Genomic DNA, 21,323 nt, shown 5'->3' with positions numbered 1-21,323 from the left:
ATTTGACAACTTTCCCAGTATCCTTTTTGATTCCTAGTGGTGGTTTATCTTTTACTGTTGATTTTGCACATGTGTATGCGTGTGTGTGTGTGTGTGTGTGTGTGTGTGTGTGTCTGAGAGTGACAGAGACAGACAGATCCATTAAAAGTCCTTCAAATGTCAATTTTATGGAGAGAATAAAAGGCCATGCAAGGCCATGTAACTTGCAATGATGAATAAGGTATGTTCTGTGTCTTCAGCTTTCAGTGCCTTACTTACTGTAAGGAACCTTTTCTTGATCCTTTCTGGCCGTGTTATCCTTGACTGGACTTATCTTAAACTTCTAATCAGCTGCTTTCTGTTCTGTTGTTTATTCCTGTTCAGCGGTGGGTGCTCAGGCAGCCCAACTTGAGAGCAGGGTAGGAAAGAATTTAGGGTCACTAGCAAATACAGAGAAGCTGCTGTTCTCATCTCTTCTACCTGAGTCCTTCTTTTATTCCTCTTGGGCACAGAGGTGCCAGTGCTAATTCCTCCCTGCCCGCCTTTCCCTAGAGTCCATGCGTGTTGATGTCTCCTACAAACGGCAACATGAAAGAAAGCCAGGAACAGGTGAGTTTTGAGCTAGATTCTGATTTGGGATTTTGAAGGGGTGGGAGGCTTGAATTGATGGAGGTTATAGAAATGTGAAAAGTATGTATCTATCCATTAGTCTAAAGTCAGAACCAGAGTTGAACAGTAGGATTTGGGGGATAGGTGGGTTGGTTATCTGGAATGGTCATTCGTGGTCAGGAATAGCCCACCCTATCGGAGGCTGAGAGCTGTAGAACAGACAGGTAGTTGGCAAATAAGACTTGTCAAGGGCAGCATGATCAGTCAAGCAATTTCTGTTTTCCTTTTCTGTGCTGTTTCTGCTGCCATTTATACATATCTTTTTCTTTGTCCTTTGCCTCTTGCCTGTCCTTGCCTTTCATGCAACAGGTATATATGAATATATGTGGATATATAAACCTCTCACACTATCCTTCAGTGTTCCTTTGCTTCTGCACGTGAAGTTGGTTGATATCTATTTTTAGCCTTTGAGCGCTAAAATCAGGAAAGGTCCTAGAACTATGTTTGGGGACAATAGATAGCATAGGCATAGCTGCAGTACAGATGTCTTGTTTATAAAGGAAATGCTAAGCAAAAGATTGTCAGCTGCTCTGGCAGGGATGTGTGTGTGTGTGTATATGTTTGTCTGTCTAGATCATAGGTGCTAGAATTCAGCCTACAATGCCTCTAATCAGCATAGCGTGCTGTGCTGATTGATCTAGTACCTCATCATCTTTCAAGGGATTGCTTATCTGAATAAGACAGGGAGGTACTTTTTGAGTGTTTCCTCTCTGTCTTTAAGCACTTGAGCTAAGTAGGCCATGGATATTCAAAATAAAAAAGGTATAATACTTGTTCCTCTTGGAACTTTGGTGTAATGGGGTAGACTGACACTATCACAATACAGTAGAGTTTGCCAGGGGCTGTGAAATGCCGTAAAGAATGACTACATAGATCGTGCTTTTGGTCATTTGGGATGCAGTAGTGGTTCCTAGTATTTTTCTTTTGATTTTTTAAGGTCTGTAAGAACTTTCAGTGTTGCTTAGTGTGAAAGTCTGTAATGGTTCCACAAGTTAAAAGACACTAGGGTTGTGACTTTTTTTAGTGGGGGAGAAGACAGAGTCTCACTTGGTCACCTTGGTAGAGTGCTGTGGTGTCGTAGCTCACAACAACCTCAAACTCTTGGACTTAAGCAGTCCTCTTAACTCAGCCTCCCAGTAGCTGGGACTACAAGCACCCCTCACAAAGCCTGGCTAGTTTTTTGTTTTCTTTTCTTTCTTCTTTTTTTTTTAGAGACAGGGTCTCACTCTTGCTCAGGCTGGTATCCAACTCCTGAGTTCAGGTGATCCACCCACCTCAACCTCCCAAAGTGCTAGGATTACAGGCGTGAGCCACTGCGCCTGGCCTGGTGTGTGCCTAGCACTTTTAAAATCTGTTGGACTACTCAGCTTTGAGCAGGGGTTCTCACTCTCTGTAGTATTGAAATTTGACGCTGGATAATTCTTTGTTATGTAAGACAGACCCCAATAGCAGGGGATTTAATAGCATTCCTGTCCTCTGCTTTATGTGCCAGTGGCATTCTCCCACTTGTGGCAACCAAAAAAATCTTCACTCATTGACAAATATGAGGGAGGGTAAAGAGGGAGGTACAAAATTGTCCTCAGTTGAGAACTGCTGGTCTAGAGAAAGCCCTTTAGGTTTCCTGGACATTGGAAAAAGGTTATTCACACTGCCCTGGGTGGTCAGAAGTCTTCAAGCCCTGAGACCCTTACTTAGCATTATTTCTTGGCTGTGGCAGGAAGAATTTAAGAAGCTTTTTTATTTTAGCTGGTTTTGCCTCAGTTTCAGGGTAATTTTGTCTCTGCTTTTGCTCTTGACTGCTTTCCTGGCCGTAACCTGCTGTCTAGTCCTGACCAGCTTCTGTGTGACTTCAAACTTAGTGCCACTTTCTCTTCTCCATATTTTTAATTTTGTCAGTTGTTGTAGCAGCTAAGAGCAGGTGAGGATTATATGTTCTATTTGACAAACATACACAATTTAATGAAATGTTTTTTCTGCCAGTAACAGCTCACTTTTGTTAATTTCTAAGATTATGTTTAACTAAACCCATCTTATTTATTTATTTTTTTATTTTTTCCTCTTAAGAGACAGTATCTCTCTTTCTGTTGTCCAGGCTGGGGTGTGGTGGCTCAGTCATAGCTCATTGCTGGGCTCAAGTAGTTCTCCTGCCTCAGCTTCCTGAGTTGCTAGCATTACAGGTATACATTACTGTGTGTGCTATTTTTTTTTTTTTTTCATTTTTTTGTAGAGATGGGATCTTACCATGTTGCCTACGCTGGTCTTGAACTACTCCTTAAGTGACCCTCCTGCCTTATTCTCCCAAGCAAAGCACTGGGATTATAGGCTTGAATGAGCCACTGTGCACATCCCAGTTTAAACCCATCTTTTTGGTAATTGTTGAACTTGCTGAAGTAGTGTTATTTAGATGTTTTCTCTGGCTTCAGTTTTTATAAAAAATGGTTTACATACAGCATCATGTGAATATCTGAAGTGACTACAGTTACTGACCTTATCTCCTACAGGTTATTTCCAGCCATTAAACCAATATTTGGGTATTCATTCATGCCAGGCACTGGATTAGTGCTCTGAATTATAGTTTTTAAATTTTATTTTATAAGCTGTCTAAACATTTTAGGAATATCTGCTAAACTTCCTGCATACATCTCTCCGTGAGCTACCCGTTAATTACCTAGTTCACTTTGGTAGTATCTACAGAGTACTCTTGTGTTTTTATTGTGATATATTAGAAGTTGGCATTTAGGAATGTGGAAGAGGAAGCATTCATGATTTTAAAACATATTTTGCTTTTCTCAGGGTCTTCTCAGTGACTCCATGTTTGCTACCTGGCAGTGGTATAGCCTAGGCGGCCTCATATGATATCCTTTAGATCTGAGTTATTTCAAATTTTTGATGGTACTCGGTCTCTGAGAGAGAGGTAGTTTTAGATGTTAATATAATTTAGTAATGAAAAATTTTAGTAGTAAAATAAGTATATGGTCCCCTTCATTAGTGCTGTTACAAAATGACTTAATTGAAAATAAATGAACTGGAAAAAAATTACATGTTAACTTTTTTATATAGATAAGGAGAGGCCTGTGCAATCTTTGAAAACATCAAGAGATACTTCACCCTCAAGTTCTGCAGCAGTTTCATCATCAAAGGTTTGTTATCTTTCTATAATCAGTTTAAATTATTACAAGGTAAATGAAATGGGGGCTATCTAGCGTTCATGTGATATTTTTCTTTTATACTTGTATTCTTATACACATATTCTTTACCATTAGCGTATGAGACTAATTGGCTGTATTTCAAAACTTGAATTTTAGGTAATCCCTACCAGAGTAAATAGGCAGTTTTCCTGCTTGATGTTATGCTAAAATTAATACTTACTACGGTAACCCTGGCTTTCATCTTGATCATAACTAGGTGGGAATAATATTCAGATGGAGCATATTTGATTGATTGTGCTTTTATTCAGAGAGTTGGGGGTATAGGTAGAAACCTAATATTTATTGTATAGCTACGCTGTTCTAGATACTATATTAAGTATTTTTTCTTGTATGAATGCATATTAGAAATCCTATGATAGACGTAGGTACATAGAGTCCCATTCTATAAGAGGGTAAAGGGTCAGATGTTATATCCTAAGGACATAGCTACCTCTCACTTTATCATTCTTCTCATTTCTACCTTTCCAGACTCATGCTTCTAATCCTCAAACGTTAAAAATGTGACAAGTTTCTGTTTCCATCTGTTCTCTTCAGTTCAGGAGGTTCTTTCCACAAATCTCATGCCCTTTCTCTCGGCCATCACTGCTGTTACTTCTGTGTTTTTCATTCTTCTATCTTTTTTATTTTGGCTTTTTAGCAAAAGTAGATAATCATTAGGCAAGGGGGCAGCTGCTTCTGTGCTCCAAAGGGAGAAAATGTTTCTTTGTGACGATTTGTATCTTTGGAACGCTTTCCCAGAAATCTGAACATTCTAGAATGTTGGGCTTTGAATACCAAAGATTGATTGGAGTATTTGGTTCTGTCTTAACCATATCAAGGGGTTTTTAACCCACCGGAAAGACTGGCTTGTTTTTGTTGGCAGTTAATAAATGAAAGAAGAGTAAATAGTACTTGCCCTTCTAATTACTATGAAAATTGAAATTATTATGTATGAAATATTTATTTCCCCTGAAATATAATGCTATTTAAGTGTAAGTTTTGGCATAGGACTTTGTGCTACCTGTTTAGGTATGTTTAATGGTGAAAAACCATAATGGATTTGGCTACTTTAGACTGAAGCCTCACATAGATATTTGTTTTGGTTACATAGACCATAATGTCTTAAAATGGAATCAGAGTATCAGCATTTCAGATCTAGAATAATTTTATGTATTGGGAAAGTGTGGTCAAATGTGTCCTCTGCCCAGGGTCTCCTAGTAGCTCTGGGGAGCTTTATCACCTAAATTATCTGATTTGGCAGAGGACTTTTTGTATAAACATGGTGGCCCTCCTGTAGGAATTATTGCTGGTAGACGTTAGTTTTAAGTGATAGTTTTTCAGTTGTACAGATTTAACAACAGATGAATAGAAAGGTTAAATTACAGTTTGTTTTTGCTTCATTCTTTACAAGAGAGAAATCACATAAGTGTTTTTGCTCTATAACTTTCTGTCACACAGATATGCATCCCTCCCCACAAAACAACATAGAATATAAAATTTTTTTCTTGACTATCTTAGTGTATTTGTGCACGTGTATTTGTTTACTTCTAACTTACTTTAACAACCTTCTCTTAATGAGTAATATTATACTTTTTTTTTTTTGAGACAGAGTCTCACTATGTCACCCTCCATAGAGTGCTGTGGGTTCACAGCTCACAGCAACCTCCAACTCTTGGGCTTAAGCGATTCTCTCGCCTCAGCCTCCCAAATAGCTGGGACTACAGGCACCTATCACAACACCTGGCTATTTTTTGGTTGTAGTTGTCATTGTTGTTTGGGAGGCCTGGGCTGGATTTGAACCCACCAGCTCCAGTGTATTCCTAGCCACTGAGCATCAGGTACCGAGCCATAATAATACTTTTTTAACCTAATGTATGAGTAGGGCTTTAGTAAGCTTCCTCACTGGCTGTGAAATATACTTTGTGTAGATATATTGCTATGATCTTTCAATAAATATTATAGATGGCCAGCCATTAGATTAGTGAATTTAATAAAGTAATGAAAGAGATCAAGTGTCCTTTCCATGTAAAAGATCTAATTTTAAGTCTCATCTCAGCATTTATTAACTTTAGTCACTGTCATCCAGTTTCTTAGTTTATAAGTTAGATGAATAAAGCAACTTCCTAGAATTCTATTTAATTAAAATATATAGATTTTGGTTTGTAAATAAGAGCACTTCCTAAATGGCACTGTACCCTAAGATGGGGGGTTTTACTGGAATTAATGATGTGAATTTAGAGAAAAGAGATGGGGACAAGATTAGGCATGGCAGGGCTAGTTGATGAAAATGCTAAATAAATAGAATAGAATCAGAGAGTTACCATAAGGGTCTAAGGAAAGAATTTTATTTTTTTTTTAGGAGGGGATTTTTAATTTATTTTTTATTATTTATTTATTTTTATTGTTAAATCATAGCTGTGTACATTAGTGCAATCAAGGGGTACAATGTGCTGGTTTCATATACAACCCGAAATATTCTCATCAAACTGTTCAGTGTAGCCTTACATTTGTATTCTGCATTTAGTAAGTTTTGCCTGTACCCATTCTAAGATGCACTGTAGGTGTGGCCCCACCCATTACCCTCCCTCCCCCCTCACTTCGCCTTCCTTGGCCTTTTCTCCATAGTGTTGTGCTATAGTTGGGTTATAGCCTTCATGTGAAAGCTATAATTTAGCTTCATAGTAGGGCTGAGTACATTGGATACTCTTTCTTCCATTCCTGAGATAGTTTGCTAAGAAGAATATGTTCCAGCTCCATCCATGTAAACATGAAAGAGGTAAAGTCTCTATCTTTCTTTAAGGCTGCATAATATTCCATGGTATACATGTACCACAATTTGCTAGTCCATTGGTGGGTCGATGGGCACTTGAGCTCCTTCCATGACTTAGCAATTATGAATTGGGCTGCAATAAACATTCTGGTACAGATGTCTTTGTTATATTGTGATTTTTGGTCTTCTGGGTATAAACCTAGTAAAGGAATTGTAGCATCGAATGGAAGATCTATTTTTAGATCTCGAAGTATTCTCCAAACATCCTTCCAGAAGAAACATATTAGTGTGCATTCCCACCAGCAGTGTAGAAGTGTGCCCTTTTCTCCACATCCACACCAACATCTCTGGTTTGGGGATTTTGTTATGTGGGCTACTCTTATTGGGGTTAGGTGATATCTCAAAGTAGTTTTGATTTGCGTTTCTCTGATGATTAAGGATGATGAGCTTTTTTTCATGTGTCTGTAGATCGTGCATCTGTCTTCTTTAGAGAAGTTTCTCTTTAAGTCCTTTGCCCACCCTAAGATGGGATCCCTTGTTCTTTTCTTGCTTATATGTTTGAGTTCTCTGTGGATTCTGGTTATTAAACCTTTATCAGAGGTATAACTAGCAAATATTTTCTCCCATTCTGAGGGCTGTCTGCTTGCTTTACTTACTATGCTCTTGGCTGTGCAGAAGCTTTTTAGTTTGATCAGGTCCCAGTAATGTATTTTTGATACTGCTTCAATTGCTATGGGGAGTCCTCCTCATAAAATATTCACCCAGGCCGATTCCTTCAAGAGTTTTCCCTGCATTTTCTTCAAGTCTTTTTATAGTTTCATGTCTTAAGTTTAAATCTTTTATCCACTGAGAGTCTATCTTAGTTAATGTCGAAAGGTGTGGGTCCAGTTTCAATCTTCTACAGGTTGCCAGCCAGTTCACCCAGCAACATTTTTTAAATAGGGAATCTTTTCCCCACTGAATGTTTTTGATTGGCTTGTCAAAAATCAAATAAAGGTGGATTCATCTCTTGGTTCTCTATTCTGTTCCACTGAATGTTTTTGATTAACTTTTCAAAAATCAAATAAAGCTGGATTCATCTCTTGGTTCTCTATTCTGTTCCAGACATCTACTTCTCTGTTTTTGTGCCAGTACCATGCTGTTTTGATCACCATTGATTTATAATACAGTCTCAGGTCTGGTAGTGTGATTCCTCCTGCTGTGTGTTTATTGCTGAGTAATGTTTTGGCTATTCGAGGTTTTTTTCTGATTCCATATAAAACGAAGTATTATTTTTTTCAAGATCTTTAAAATATGACAATGGAGCTTTAATAGGAATTGCATTAAAATTATATATTGCTTTAGGTAGTATAGACATTTTAACAATGTTGATTCTTCCCGGCCATGAGCATGGTATGTTTTTCCATCTGTTAACATCTTCAGCTATTTCTTTTCTTAGAGTTACATAGTTCTCTTTGTAGAGATCTTTCATGTTCTTTGTTAGGTATACTCCCAAATATTTCATCTTCTTTGGCACTACTGTGAAAGGAATAGAGTCCTGACTGTTTTTTTGGCTTGGTTATTGTTGGTATATATAAAGGCTACAGATTTATGGGTGTTGATTTTGTAGCCTGAGACATTGCTATATTCCTTGATCACTTCTAAAAGTTTTGTAGTAGAATCCCTAGTGTTTTCCAGATATACGATCATATCATCTGCGAAGAGTGAAAGTTTTATCTCTTCTGACCCTATGTGGATATCCTTGATTGCCTTTTCTTCCCTAATTGCAATGGCTAAAACTTCCATTACAATGTTAAAGAGCAGTAGAGACAATGGGCTACCTTGCCTGGTTCCTGATCTAAGTGGAAATGATTTCAATTTAACTCCATTCAGTATGATATTGGCTGTGGGTTTGCTATAGATGGCCTCTATTACTTTAAGAAATGTCCCTTCTATACCAGTTTTCTTAAGTGTTCTGATTATGAAGGGATCCTGGATATTATCAAAAGCTTTTTCTGCATCAATTGACAGAATCATATGGTCTTTATTTTTTAGTTTGTTTATGTGCTGAATTACATTCATAGATTTACGTATATTGAACCAGTCTTGAGACCCTGGCATCAATCCCACTTGGTCATAGCGTATAATTTTTTTCACGTGTTGTTGGATTCTGTTTGTTAGGATCTTATTGAGTATTTTTGCATCAATATTCATTAGTGATATTGGTCTACAATTTTCTTCTTGTTGGGTCTTTCCCTGGTTTGGGGATCAAGGTGATGTTTGGTTCTTAGAATGTGCTGGGTAATATTCCTTCTTTTCCTATATTTTGGAAGAGGTTTAGTAATATATGTACTAGTTCTTTAAAGGTTTGGTAGAATTCTGACGTAAAGCCATCTGGTCCTGGGCTTTTCTTTTTAGGGAGATTTTGTATGGTTGATGCTATTTCAGAACTTGATATATACCTGTTCAACATTTCCACTTCATTCTGGCTAAGTCTTGGTAGGTGGCGTACTTCCAGGTATTGGTGGATTTCTTTCAGATTTTCATATTCCTGAGAGTAGAGTTTCTTGTAGTATTCGTTAAGGATTTTTTGAATTTCTGAGGGGTCTGTTGTTATTTCATCTTTACCATTTCTGATTGATGAAATTAGAGATTTTACTCTTTTTTTCCTGGTTAGGTTGGCCAAAGGTTTATCTATTTTATTGATCTTTTCAAAAAACCAACTTTTGGATTTATTGATCTGTTGTATAATGCTTTTGTTTTCAATTTCATTTAATTCTGCTCTGATTTTGGTTATTTCTTTTTTTCTGCTGGGTTTGGGGTTGGAGTGTTCTTCTTTCTCCAGTTGCTTGAGATGTCCCATTAAGTTATTAACTTCCTCTCTTTCCGCTTTCTTGAGGAAGGCTTGCAGTGCTATAAATTTCCCTCTTAGGACTGTCTTTGCAGTATCCCAGAGGTTCTAATGATTCGTGTCTTGATTGTTGTTTTGTTCTAAAAATTTGGTGATTTCCTTCTTAATCTCGTCTATAACCCATCTATCCTTCAGCATAAGGTTGTTTAGCTTCCATGTTTTTGTATGGGTATGCAGGTTCCTGTTGTTATTGAGTTCAATTTTTATTCCATGATGGTCTGAGAAGATGGGAGGAATAATTTCTATTTTTTTTTAAATTTGCTGAGGTTAGATTTGTGGCCTAGGATGTGGTCGATTTTGGAATATGTTCTGTGGGCTGATGAGAGGAATGTGTATTCAGCTTTGTTGGGATGAAATGTTCTGTAGATGTCTGTTAAGTCCAGATGTTGAATGGTTAAGTTTAAATCTAAGATTTCTTTGCTTAGCTTCTTTTTTTGGGATCTATCCAGCACTGCTAAAGGGGTGTTAAAATCTCCAATTACTATGGAACTGGAGGAAATCAAGTTGCTCATGTCTGTTAGAGTTTCTCTTATAAATTGAGGTGCGTTCTGGTTGGGTGCATAAATATTAATAATTGAAATCTCATCATATTGAGTATTATGTTTAACAAATATTAAGTGTCCATCCTTATCCTTCCTTATTTTGGTTGGTTTAAAGCCTATTGCGTCTGCGAATAGGATTGCAATTCCTGCTTTTTTCTGCTTTCCATTTGCCTGGAGTATAGATGACTATCCCTTCATCTTGAGTCTGTATTTGTCTTTTAATGTATGATGAGATTCTTGTATGCAGCAGATATCTGGCTTGAGTTTTTGTATCCAGTCAACCAACCTGTGCCTCTTTAGAGGACAATTTAAACCATTCTCATTAATCGAGAATATTGATAAGCCTTTCGAGAGTCTGGTGGACATTTTTAATCCTTTTGCGACTGTGGAAGTTGGAATTTGATCAAAATTTTCTGGATGTGTTTACTTTTGTGGTGGAGTATTATGCTGGTCTTTATGGAGGATAGGTCTGAGAATATCCTGGAGAGCTGGTTTAGTTGTGGCAAATTTCTTCAACATGAGAATGTCATTAAAGTATTTAATTTCTCCATCATAAATGAAACTCAGTTTAGCTGGGTACAGGATCCTGGGTTGAAAGTTATTTTGTTTTAGGAGATTAAAAGTCGATGACCATCCTCTTCTAGCTTGAAAGGTTTCAGCAGGGAGATCTGCAGTTATTCTAATATTCTTGCCCTTGTAAGTGATGGTTTTCTTTCGTCTGGCTGCTTTCAGAATTTTCTCCTTCATATTAACTTTAGTGAAATTGATGATGATGTGTCTGGGGGATGTCTTATTTGGGTTGAGTCGTGCTGGAGTTCTGAAACTGTCTGCTATCTGAATTTCAGAATCTCTTGGCATGTCTGGAAAGTTCTCCTTCATGATCTCATGGAGAAGAGACTCTGTGCCTTGTGAAGCCACTTTGTCGCTTTCTGGGATCCCTATAAGACAAATACTGGTTTTCTTCGAATTATCCCAGAGCTCTCTGAGAGAGTGATCTGTTTTTGCCCTCCATTTCTCTTCCTCTTTGAGAGTTTGCGAGTGTTCGAAAGCTTTGTCTTCAATGTCAGAAATCCTTTCTTCCGCTTGCTCCATTCTGTTACTGAGGGATTCTACTGTTTCTCAGATCTTTGAGGGCTGCAACTTCTTGTCTCAATGTGTCAAAATCTTTGGTCATTTGGTCTTTGAATTCATTGGATTCTTGAGATATCTTTTAGGTTACTGTTTGGAATCTAATTCGATGTTATTCCTGATTTTGAATTTGATTTCTGACATGTCAGCTATTTGTTTGTGCATGGGATCTTGTGCTGTGCAGACATTGATCCTTGGGGGAGTTCATCTACTCTGATTATTCATATTGCCAGAGTTTTTCCTGTTGATTTTTGACTCATGATTCTTTTTCACCATTGCCTCTGGCTGTCTTCGGAATTGGGATTTATCTCTCCAAAATTAGACCCCAGCGGCATCACTCTACTGTTACTGGATCTTTGTAGGGAGTGACCCTGTGTAGTTAGTCTGGGGCTGCCCTAGCCAGGGAGTTATGGTTGTGGAAGCAGCTCTGGAGTGTGACACATCCGGATCCAGCAACAGGGCAGGAGGTGGTGCGCATGGTTCTGGGAGTGCCTGGAACCCAGTGACTTTGGCACAGGAAGTCCATGGCCCCAGCAGTCACTGGCCAGGAGAAGGGTTCTTCGCAGAGTCAGGGAGGGCTCTGGAGGGCATGTAGCTACCAGAGTCCCTGGCCATACAAGCAGGCCGGTGTGGAGGCAGGGACGGTACAGGAGGGAGGACGCAGGGTTGCGCAACTTCCACAGTTCCTGGTCAGGGCATGCAGAGGCCCAGCAGCCGCGGGGTGTCAGTTGGGGGTCGCAGCTCAGCTCTTATGGAGGTCCGGGTGGCACCAAGCCCAGGAGTTTGAGGTTGCTATGAGCTGTGATGCCTCTGAACTCTACCCAGGGCAATAGCTTGAGGCTCCAGTGTGCCAAACTGGTCTCCCTCTGCCCCAGAGGGTTAAGGCTGTAAGGCAGCTCAGTCCCTGCCTTTAGGCTGCTCATTCACTAGGTTACTGGCTCCCGCCCTATCGTTGCTCTGCGACTCTGAGGTTGGAGCTTGCCGGGGCAGTTCTCTCACAATGGCTCCCTGCGGCCCACAGCCGAATACTATTAGCTTTATCCGGCTCAGCAGCTCAGTCTGGGGCCCTAGACAATGCCCAAAGTTCTCCGCACTCCTGCTCAAGCTCTCCCCAAGGCAGTTAAACTAAGTGCCAAGTCCAAAATCACCGAAACAGTTCACAGGTAAGGCCTTTCCAGTTTGCCGTCTCACTGCTGTTTGTACTTATGGCTGCCGGCGGGATTAGGTCGATTGAACACACACAACCACTTGCCAGTCTTCCATTGTTTTTGTCATCCTCTTGGGGTCCAGAAGTCCCTTGCTGACTCCCTGTATCCTCAAAGGGATGATAATAGGCAGATCCAGAAAGAATTTTTAAACTTGTATTTTGCTATTTTAATCTTATTCTTTAACATCAGCTTTTAGATACTTCTAGCCCTATTACCTCTCTTAATTCTCACAACTGGTTTGTAAAATGAGTATTATTAATCCATATTTTGTAAATGAGGAAAGGAAAGCTCATGGTGTTATAAATTATGTATACAAAATAATTTACCTAGTGACTCATTAAAGTGCAGTTCAAACCTAGGTCTATCTGTAATTTATAGCCTGTACCTTCTTTGGTATCGTGTATAGTTAGAGGAACTACTAGTAGGATCAAAAAATGAAATGTAAGTCTAAAAATTTCGTGAGAGGAGAATTTACATAATTCATTAAAAATTACAAAAATAGCATATCTGGACTTTTGCATTAATTAGGAATTTATTTTATAAGCTTTTGGCATTATTTCTTGGAGTATAATTAAAAATATAATGTTGATGCTAGTGTGTTATTTTTATATTCTACATACGATTAGTATATGAGTTAATCATCAGTGTCTTTTGCTTTGTTCCTTACATAATTTTCTAAAGTTTAACGTCAGTGAGGATGGTGTGTATATTTCAAAGGAATTGCTACTTAAAGAAATTCTATGTTGAGTATTTTTGAAGGAACAAATAATGTATCTGTTCTCTTTATAAACTTGAAGGCTTATGATTTTTAGTGTAGGTAGGGTGGTATACTTCTTGATCTGTTTGAAGTTTAAAAGCCTTTAGAATTGTAACAGAAATGTTCTTTTATTTTTATTAGGTGTTAGACAAACCTAGCAGGCTAACTGAAAAAGAACTTGCTGAGGCTGCAAGCAAGTGGGCTGCTGAAAAGCTAGAGAAGACAGATGAAAGTAACTTGCCTGAAATTTCTGAGTATGAGGTAAGGTATAATTTCTTCTTCATGCTTTACATCTGAAAATTTTATCTGGATTTTAAGTTATGGGTGGAAAATATTTGGTTTATCCTAGTACTTCAGAGTGTATCCTCATGAATTACAGATATTAAAAATTACCGCACAGTGTGATTGAATATGAATGATTCTGAATTCAGTAATCATTCTGTGTCTGAGTATCTTCAGGGGGTTAGGAATGAAAGAATAGTATAAATATGGAGTATAAGAAAAATGCATTATTTATATATTTCTTTTAATGGACTTTGCTGTTAAAATTATCTCAGGAAGTCATGCTAAGCCACTAGTCATAAACTATTGAATTCAGAACAAAAATATAATTCAACTTTGGATTGTAGGTTATATTTATACTGTACGTTATGCTTTGTTCTCACAAATATCCTCAAAAAATGAAATTATTCATTATACCCTTGATATGTCTTGAGTACTGAACGAGAACAGTTTTCCCTACAAAACTATTTATAAAATGTTTATATTAGAATATTTGAAAATAAACTAAAAAATTTCTGTATAACCTGTAACAACTATTAAAGGGAAATATAGAAATTTTGGCAAAATTAAACTTTTAGGTTCAGGATTTGATACTAGTGGAATTATTTTGACTTGGTAGGTAGACAATATAAAAATCTCTATACTATGACAAATTGTTTATATTTGAAGGAGAATTCTGGCTTTTAGATATATTTTTGGGATGACATTTATAGAAGTTCCTTGGATTAAAGTGTCAAGCATTGGAATCTATATAGAGATAATACTTAACTACATCTTCATACACTTTAAAGATCCTTTTTAAAGTAACTAATGTACATTGTTCATGAAAAGTGCAAACCCTATCAGAATGTACACAAATAGAGCCTTTCTTTTGCAAAATGCTGATCTGTCTTTTAGATACCAGTTGTTCTTAAATAGGTCAAGGTTTGCTTGTTATTGTTTCTATAATAATTGATATTTCTACGTATCCTTGAGTAAATTTATCATAAACATCAAGCTGTCTCTTTCTGGCACTTTCCCATCACTGCTTAAAAGCATGAATAATACAGACATACATTTACTAAGTTATTTTCTTTTGTTAGTTAGAATAATGGTTTTTATATTTGTTTTTTCTTTTTTTTGAGACAGAGTCCCACTATGTCCCCTTGGTAGAGTGCCATAGCGTCATAGCTCACAACAACCTCGTTTTTTATATTAAAAATAGATTTGTGTGCTTCAAAATTGCTATTTTGGGGGTACTGATTACTTTTCAAAATAAGACTACACAGTAAGACTAATTTCGTATTTACTTAATACTTTAATTAGCAAGTCTTTCATTTATATTAATATTATAAACATATGAATATTAATATAGTATTCATTTATATAATACAGTATATTCATCTTCTCCTTCTCATCACTTTTAATCTCAGCTTCTTACAAAATCTGACTACCTTTCTCAGATTTTAAATATTCCACTCAGGGACTCCCATTGCTTGAATAGTGACATTGGATCTACAAAGACTTAAACTTCTGTCTTTTCTCTGGAATTTGTTCAGAAATTGCTAGATTTTGAATTAGTGTAAAGTAAATAATAACCCTAAATACTCTATAAGTAGAGTCATAGGTCAGATGTGATCTTCTGTTGGATCAAAGGCAAGATTGAATAGAGCAGAACTGATGTTATTATAGTATGTTTGATACTTGTACACCATTCACATTGAATAGCAGTATCAACTTGATATCATTCCATTCTCTAAAATGTTTTTTAAGTCAGACTGATACTTTTTCATACTGGAAATAAAGCAGTTGGGATATTTTCACTATACTCTTTGTAAACTCAGTCCTATTAGTATCTTATTAATATCTTGCTCAGATAGTATCATCTGTTCTTGGGCTGTTGTTAGTTACTCATTTAAATGTTCCATACCTTTTGGGAAATAGGATTTTTGGCCTCGACCCTATATAAACTCTTATCTAATTTAACAGAATAACCTGGAAAAAAAAGAAGGGCTTTGATGCTAAGGAAGAGTTTGGCACAGTGCTGTTCATGGGTGTGCACCTGTACATGCATTTATGTTTAAGTCTAGTTGTAGCCGTACTATGTAAGTAACAGTCATGTACTTCAGAAACATGTAGATTCATTTTTATGAGTTGAGAGAGTGACTGCTTAGATTATCTTCTTTTGCAGTCATAATCATAGTTTTAAGCAATTTTTAAAATAGAAAGTCCAGTGAAATTAAAGATAAAATCAGCAATATGCTTAAAAATTCAGGCATGTTGTGGTTTATTTCTTTTTTAATTTTTGTTGTGGTTTATTTCTTTGTTCGGTTTTATACTTTTATTTTTTGGGCTGCAGTAGAGCGTTTCATAAAGCATTTGACAGAATAGTATTACTAAAGGGTCTTAATGGTCTGAGGATGAAATAAAAAGGTTCTATTAGCCAATATGTTTGGGAAATGCTGGAGTTGAAAGTGGTGGGTTGATGTTGATATTTCAGTACTTTTCAGAGACTTTAATATATTAATACGCTCTGTGAAGATGATGAAATAATAGATTTTTCATAGCTTACTGAACTTTTGACTATGAACTTTTTTCAGTGTATTATATTTTGTAGTATATAATGTACTCATGAATATAATGCATACCTACATTTTTGGCCCAAACTTTCAGGAAAAAATCTTTCACTTTAATTTTTTAATTCAAATTTTTATTGTTTACCTTTAGGTACTTGGTTTTTACATTATAAAGGAATCTTGTAAAAATATTAGCTAGGTTGCTAGGACCCACCTAAAGTCTATGAAGAGAAAATATGTTGCTCTTTATTGGCCAAAAATGCTTTTGTTACAAGTTTGTCATAAGTTCAACGAAACCAATGATCACATTTCAGTGTATTATTTTGCATATGGGAATTGTTAGTGCTTTCTACAGTAACACCTCTAACATATAAGCATAAATAAAAGAATTTAAAGCATTTATATAGATATGGAATTAGTGCTACCCATGTATGATGTGCATCCTTATTTCTCTCTCAAAAATTTGGACAATGTGCATTGTGCATGGGAACATAGGGTATGTTTTGGGGTTAGTGTTTCAAGACACACAAAATATTGTGTGTATTGGTTTCTCATACTTTATCTAAATTCACTAATTTGAGACACCATCCTGGCCATTAAGGAGGTTGCAGTCAAGTTTTATAGAGATATGCTTTACCATCTTTAAACAAATGGCTGTGAGAATTTGGCTTTTGGCAGAATGCAAAGCACATTATTTGAAGGCTATTAGAATGTCTCAAATGAATAGGTCACTTCCTGCTATGGAATAAAATTTTAGCATTTCTTACATTTAAATGTGATAATATGACTTTGTTTTCACCTATAAACTTACATGTACTTACAGAAACTTAGTTTTCTGCATCAATATGTCTGCTTACTTTGTCCCCAGTCTAAAATGCCCATCTTCCATGACTTTCTTTCAAATTCATATTTCTTCAGTAGAAGCAATAGTGAGATAAGACTCAAGATCTTTCTTGATTTCAGTTTCCTACCCAGTGTAAAATTTTATACCATTTATATTTCATTGATGACCTTATTAAACATTTTATTAATTTTTTTTTTTGTGTGTGTGTAGCTATATATACAGGGTGGACATAAAGTTCGTTACAATTTACTATGTTTAACTCTTTTAAATTCACACGGACTTTATGTCCACACTGTGTATAGAATATGTCTTCAGCACTTGGCTTGTTTTCCTTACAGTACCTTGGACAATAATATCTATAATTAATTGAGCTAAATTTAATTGCTAGTGAGTTCTTTTAAGTTATTTTTTCTTCATTTTTTTTTTTTTTATTTCCCAAAAACTTGTATCTGCTCCGATGGGTGTCCTATAATCACCAATTTACATTTTTTGTGTGCAGACCTCTGTCTTAGTTTTGTGTTGCTATGACAATACCCAAGACTGGATAATTTACAAAGAACAGAAATTGATTTCTTACAGTTCTGGAAGCTGGGAAATCTAAGATCAAGGTACTGGTAGGTTTGGTGTCTGATAAGGACCTGGTCTCTGCTTCCTAGATATTGTCTTGAACATCGGTTACATTGGAATAGACAAGCAAAGAGAGAGCCACTTATGGTATTGAACCCATCTGTGAGGGCACAGCTCTTCTGACCTAATCACCTCTTGACGGTCCCACCTCCTCTCAATATCATTACATTGGCAATTAAATTTCAATATGGGTCAGTCAGTGGCTCATACTTGTAATCCTAGCACTTGGGATGTCAAGGCTTGGAGGATAACTAACTTGAGGCCAGGAGTTTGAAACCAGCCTAAGCAACATTGGGAGACCCCGTCTCTACCAAAAAAAAAACAAGGAAAAGAAGCCAGTAGGCGACTGTAGTCCCTGTTTGGGGAGCCTGAGGCAGGAGAATTACTTGAGCTCAGGAGTGTGAGGTTTCAGTGAGCTATGATCACGCCACTGAACTCCAGGCTGGGCATCAGAGGCGACCCTGTCTCAACAAAGAAAAGAATCCTGAGTTTTTGAGAGGGATAAATATTCAAACCATAGCAGCTGAGAGTTATGAATAAATCTCTGTGGTCCTTCCTTTATTCTTACTAGATAACAAAAACTAATTGTTATCTACCCCCAAGAAAAATTGTATACCCTTCTTACTGTGAACCCCTTGTGTCCTGTGATTACCTATATGTCCTGTGTCGTTACCTTTTCTTTTTGACCACATGGTTTCTTTCCAAGCAGCAGGAGTAAGAGATAGATAATTTGGGAGCTTACTGTGAGGATTATAGAATAATAACATGGATGTAATGACCCGGAGATAGAAAACTGATGCTGATCGTGACATTTATCTCTTAAATGATTCTTATGCCTTCACTTTAAATTCCTTGAAATATGTAACTCAGACTTGTAAAAACTGAATTTTTTTAGTAGTTAATAAATGCATTTGTCAGAAATTCAAATGGTGCTGAAGTATTTACAGTATGTCCATTCCATCCTGTTTCTTCCAAGTGTTTCTACTGAGACACTTTTCTTTTATCATTTTTTCCCCATAGATAGTATTCTTCCAGAGGTGGTCTGTGCATATATATGCATAAGTATAAATGCTTCCATACTTAATCCCCTCCTTTTTGACACAATTATTGGTAAATTGATGTATATTCATAGGGGATGACCTTCAGGCTATGGGATTATTTATTCATTTTCGATTTGGTACTCTAAAATAGAAGTGATCATTCTGTTCATGGGATTGTTTTCTTTTTAATGATTTCAATAAGTTCTTAGGCTATTTCTTGTGTTCTCTTTTTATGTACTTCGTTATGTGTGCACATACCTCTCCCAGTTGGACCTTTTCTCTTCAATGTTTCACAAATTGATTGTTTAAGAAATAGTCATGGGGCAAATCTTTCTATCTATATCTTAGTATAGTGGGAAGTATAATTTTAGAATAGAATAAGCCTAGAAGCTTTGTCTTACCTAAAATAAAAGTAGCAATCATTTCATCTTTAATCCTCTTTACGTATGCTCATTATGCATAGCGAAATTGAAAGAGTTTTCTTTACTTCAAACACTTTCTATTAATATAGTCTGCCAGGTAGTGCCTACATGCAGTCATCTGAAATGCTCTATGTCCTTTAACAAAGTGATTAAAGATTTCTAATTCTTTTTCAAGGCGGGATCCACCGCACCATTGTTCATTGACCAGCCAGAAGAACCTGAGGCAAATGCAGCAGAAGGCATAGAGTTATTTGAAGACAGTAAGCTAAACAGTCGCTCTAAAGCAATAGCATCAAAAACCAAAGAGATTGAACAGGTTAGAATGCACTTTATAATCTTTTGTTTATGTTGCTTTGCACATGTATTCATATTCATAAATATGCTTCATTTGTCTTTTTCTACTTGTGACTTTGCAATTACAACTTAAAAAATTGAGTTGATTTCACAGTCATTTTGATCATAGTAGTCCTTCCCCCTCCCCCAATCCTGGTTTATTTTTAAAGAAAGAGCAAGTTTCTTTTTTAGAAAATATTAATATTCTCATTAGTATGAAGCCATTAAAAAATTTTTAAACTTAATAAGGATAAGATGGAAGAAATGTTAAATACAACAGAATGTTAGCAAATGTTATTTTTGAGTATTGTGATTAGAGGTGTGTCTTATGTTTTTAATTACATTTTTAAGCATTTCCCAAATATTAAAGAGAAAATAAGGGTGATATTTAAATCAAATTTTTTTGGTCATATCATTTGAAAAGTAGGATTTTAATTTTAATATGCAATTATTACTTACCTCATAGGATATAATCATTTTATGAGGATTAAATGAAGTAAGTAAAATGTGAAAGGGCTTCTTTATAAAATGTAACATGTTATACAGATGTTAGTTTTTGATGTTACTCTCCAGTGAGTTGAATAAATGTCTTACATTGTTAAGTAATCTTCTAAAAACAATTAGAAATTAAGAACAAAATTAAGCCTTTTCTCCAGGTCCTGTCCAATTTGCACATCAATTAAAATCTGTTTCCCTTGGTGGGATAGAGGACTGTTTCCATTAAATTCTAGATACGATTATATACCTTATGTTAATATCATACCAGTGGCAACAGATAAGAACCCAAGTAGGAAATTTGCCACACAAACCTATGAAATTCAAAATGAAGGTGGTTAGCAGCATCAGATGCTTAGAGAGACAGGAAAAATCCTGTTTAATTTGTTGATGTGGAGGTGATTGGTCCCTTTTAAGATGTCAACTAAACAAACAAAAAAAAATGATATCAACTAAACAAAATCATATATAAAAGGTTCACTCACTAGGTGTCTCTTCAACATGAAATGACATTACCCTAAATGAAGTTACTATTCTTCTGTCTTTTTCCTCTGATTTATTTTTCTTTGTAGCCTTGTCTTTCCTCACCATAATAGGCGCTCTGTGAGAGCCAGGATGTTGTTTGTCTCTCCGTAACCTAGAGCAGTGGTTGATGTATAGTAGGCTCACAAGAAATATTTATTAATGGGTGATGGATGGAGTCAAGGACCTCAAAGTGACTTTTGAGTAGTCACTTGAAATCAGAGACTGTGTCTTAACCTGACGTCTTGACACAGTGCCTAGGTCTAGTATTTAGTAGTAAGTACTTGAAAAGTGTTTATTGAATGAATAAGTGATTTAATACTACTTCTCTTTTTCACACAAATTTCAGTTCTTTAAAGGAGAGATTCTCTTACGAATGTAACTGGTAAAAAAAACTTGACTGAAATAACAGGGGAGAGGGATACTTTGGGGTTGCTGTTTATTAATATTTCTATTCTCTACTTTCAGTATTCTTAGTTAACTGACCTATGTGATCTTGAGAGAGTGGGTTATCACGTGTATAGCATAGCAGTACACACATAAAATTATTTCACATGTAATGAGTTTTTATAGGACTTTTAAGAAACCTATCTATATTTTATCTACAAATATATGTTTTCATCTATCATTCAGAGAACACAAAAAAATCTGACATGCATGTTGAGATTATTACAGCAAGAATAAATGTCCTAAATGAAGAAAAATAAATCTAAAAGGAAATTATTACTACATATATACCAATGTTATTAGAGAAGTGAAGCAGTTATTAGAAGTGCTTTGGTACTTAAACAGAGACATAATGGTGTTAAACACTGGAATGTAACTATTTTTTCACTAAGGCATTTATGTTTTTATATATTGGTAAGAAATCAAACTAAAACTAAAATGTCAGATTTAGTAAATAATGATACACAATAATTACATAAATTTATATCTAAAATGTATAGTAATTTTTTTTATTTTCCCTATACGTATACACGTGTTTATTTGGTTTCCACTTTTTGCCTTCAAAATTAAAAAGGCTTAAAATTTAATAACAATAACAATGTTTAAGATAAGGATTAGAAACAAA

The 21,323-nt window shown here is 36.1% G+C and overlaps 1 protein-coding gene across 18 annotated transcripts in view; it reads left to right on the top strand.

Annotated features, from left to right (window-relative positions):
- PPHLN1 (periphilin 1) overlaps positions 1-21,323 on the top strand; it is a 234,885-nt gene that overhangs the window by 163,557 nt on the left and 50,005 nt on the right. For 9 of the 18 annotated variants that reach the window (XM_053554755.1, XM_053554768.1, XM_053554764.1 and 6 more), the window contains 4 exons: positions 532-588; positions 3,709-3,788; positions 13,273-13,392; positions 19,077-19,217. In XM_053554755.1, coding sequence (XP_053410730.1) covers positions 532-588; positions 3,709-3,788; positions 13,273-13,392; positions 19,077-19,217 — 398 coding nt within the window. The remainder of the gene's footprint in view (positions 1-531; positions 589-3,708; positions 3,789-13,272; positions 13,393-19,076; positions 19,218-21,323) is intronic. The other 9 variants (XM_053554769.1, XM_053554766.1, XM_053554761.1 and 6 more) reach the window with 2 other exon arrangements.

The sequence above is a fragment of the Nycticebus coucang genome, chromosome 12 (genome assembly GCF_027406575.1).
Source record: "Nycticebus coucang isolate mNycCou1 chromosome 12, mNycCou1.pri, whole genome shotgun sequence".
NCBI classification, from domain to species: domain Eukaryota; kingdom Metazoa; phylum Chordata; class Mammalia; order Primates; family Lorisidae; genus Nycticebus; species Nycticebus coucang.
This window is presented reverse-complemented; position numbering and strand designations above follow the sequence as displayed.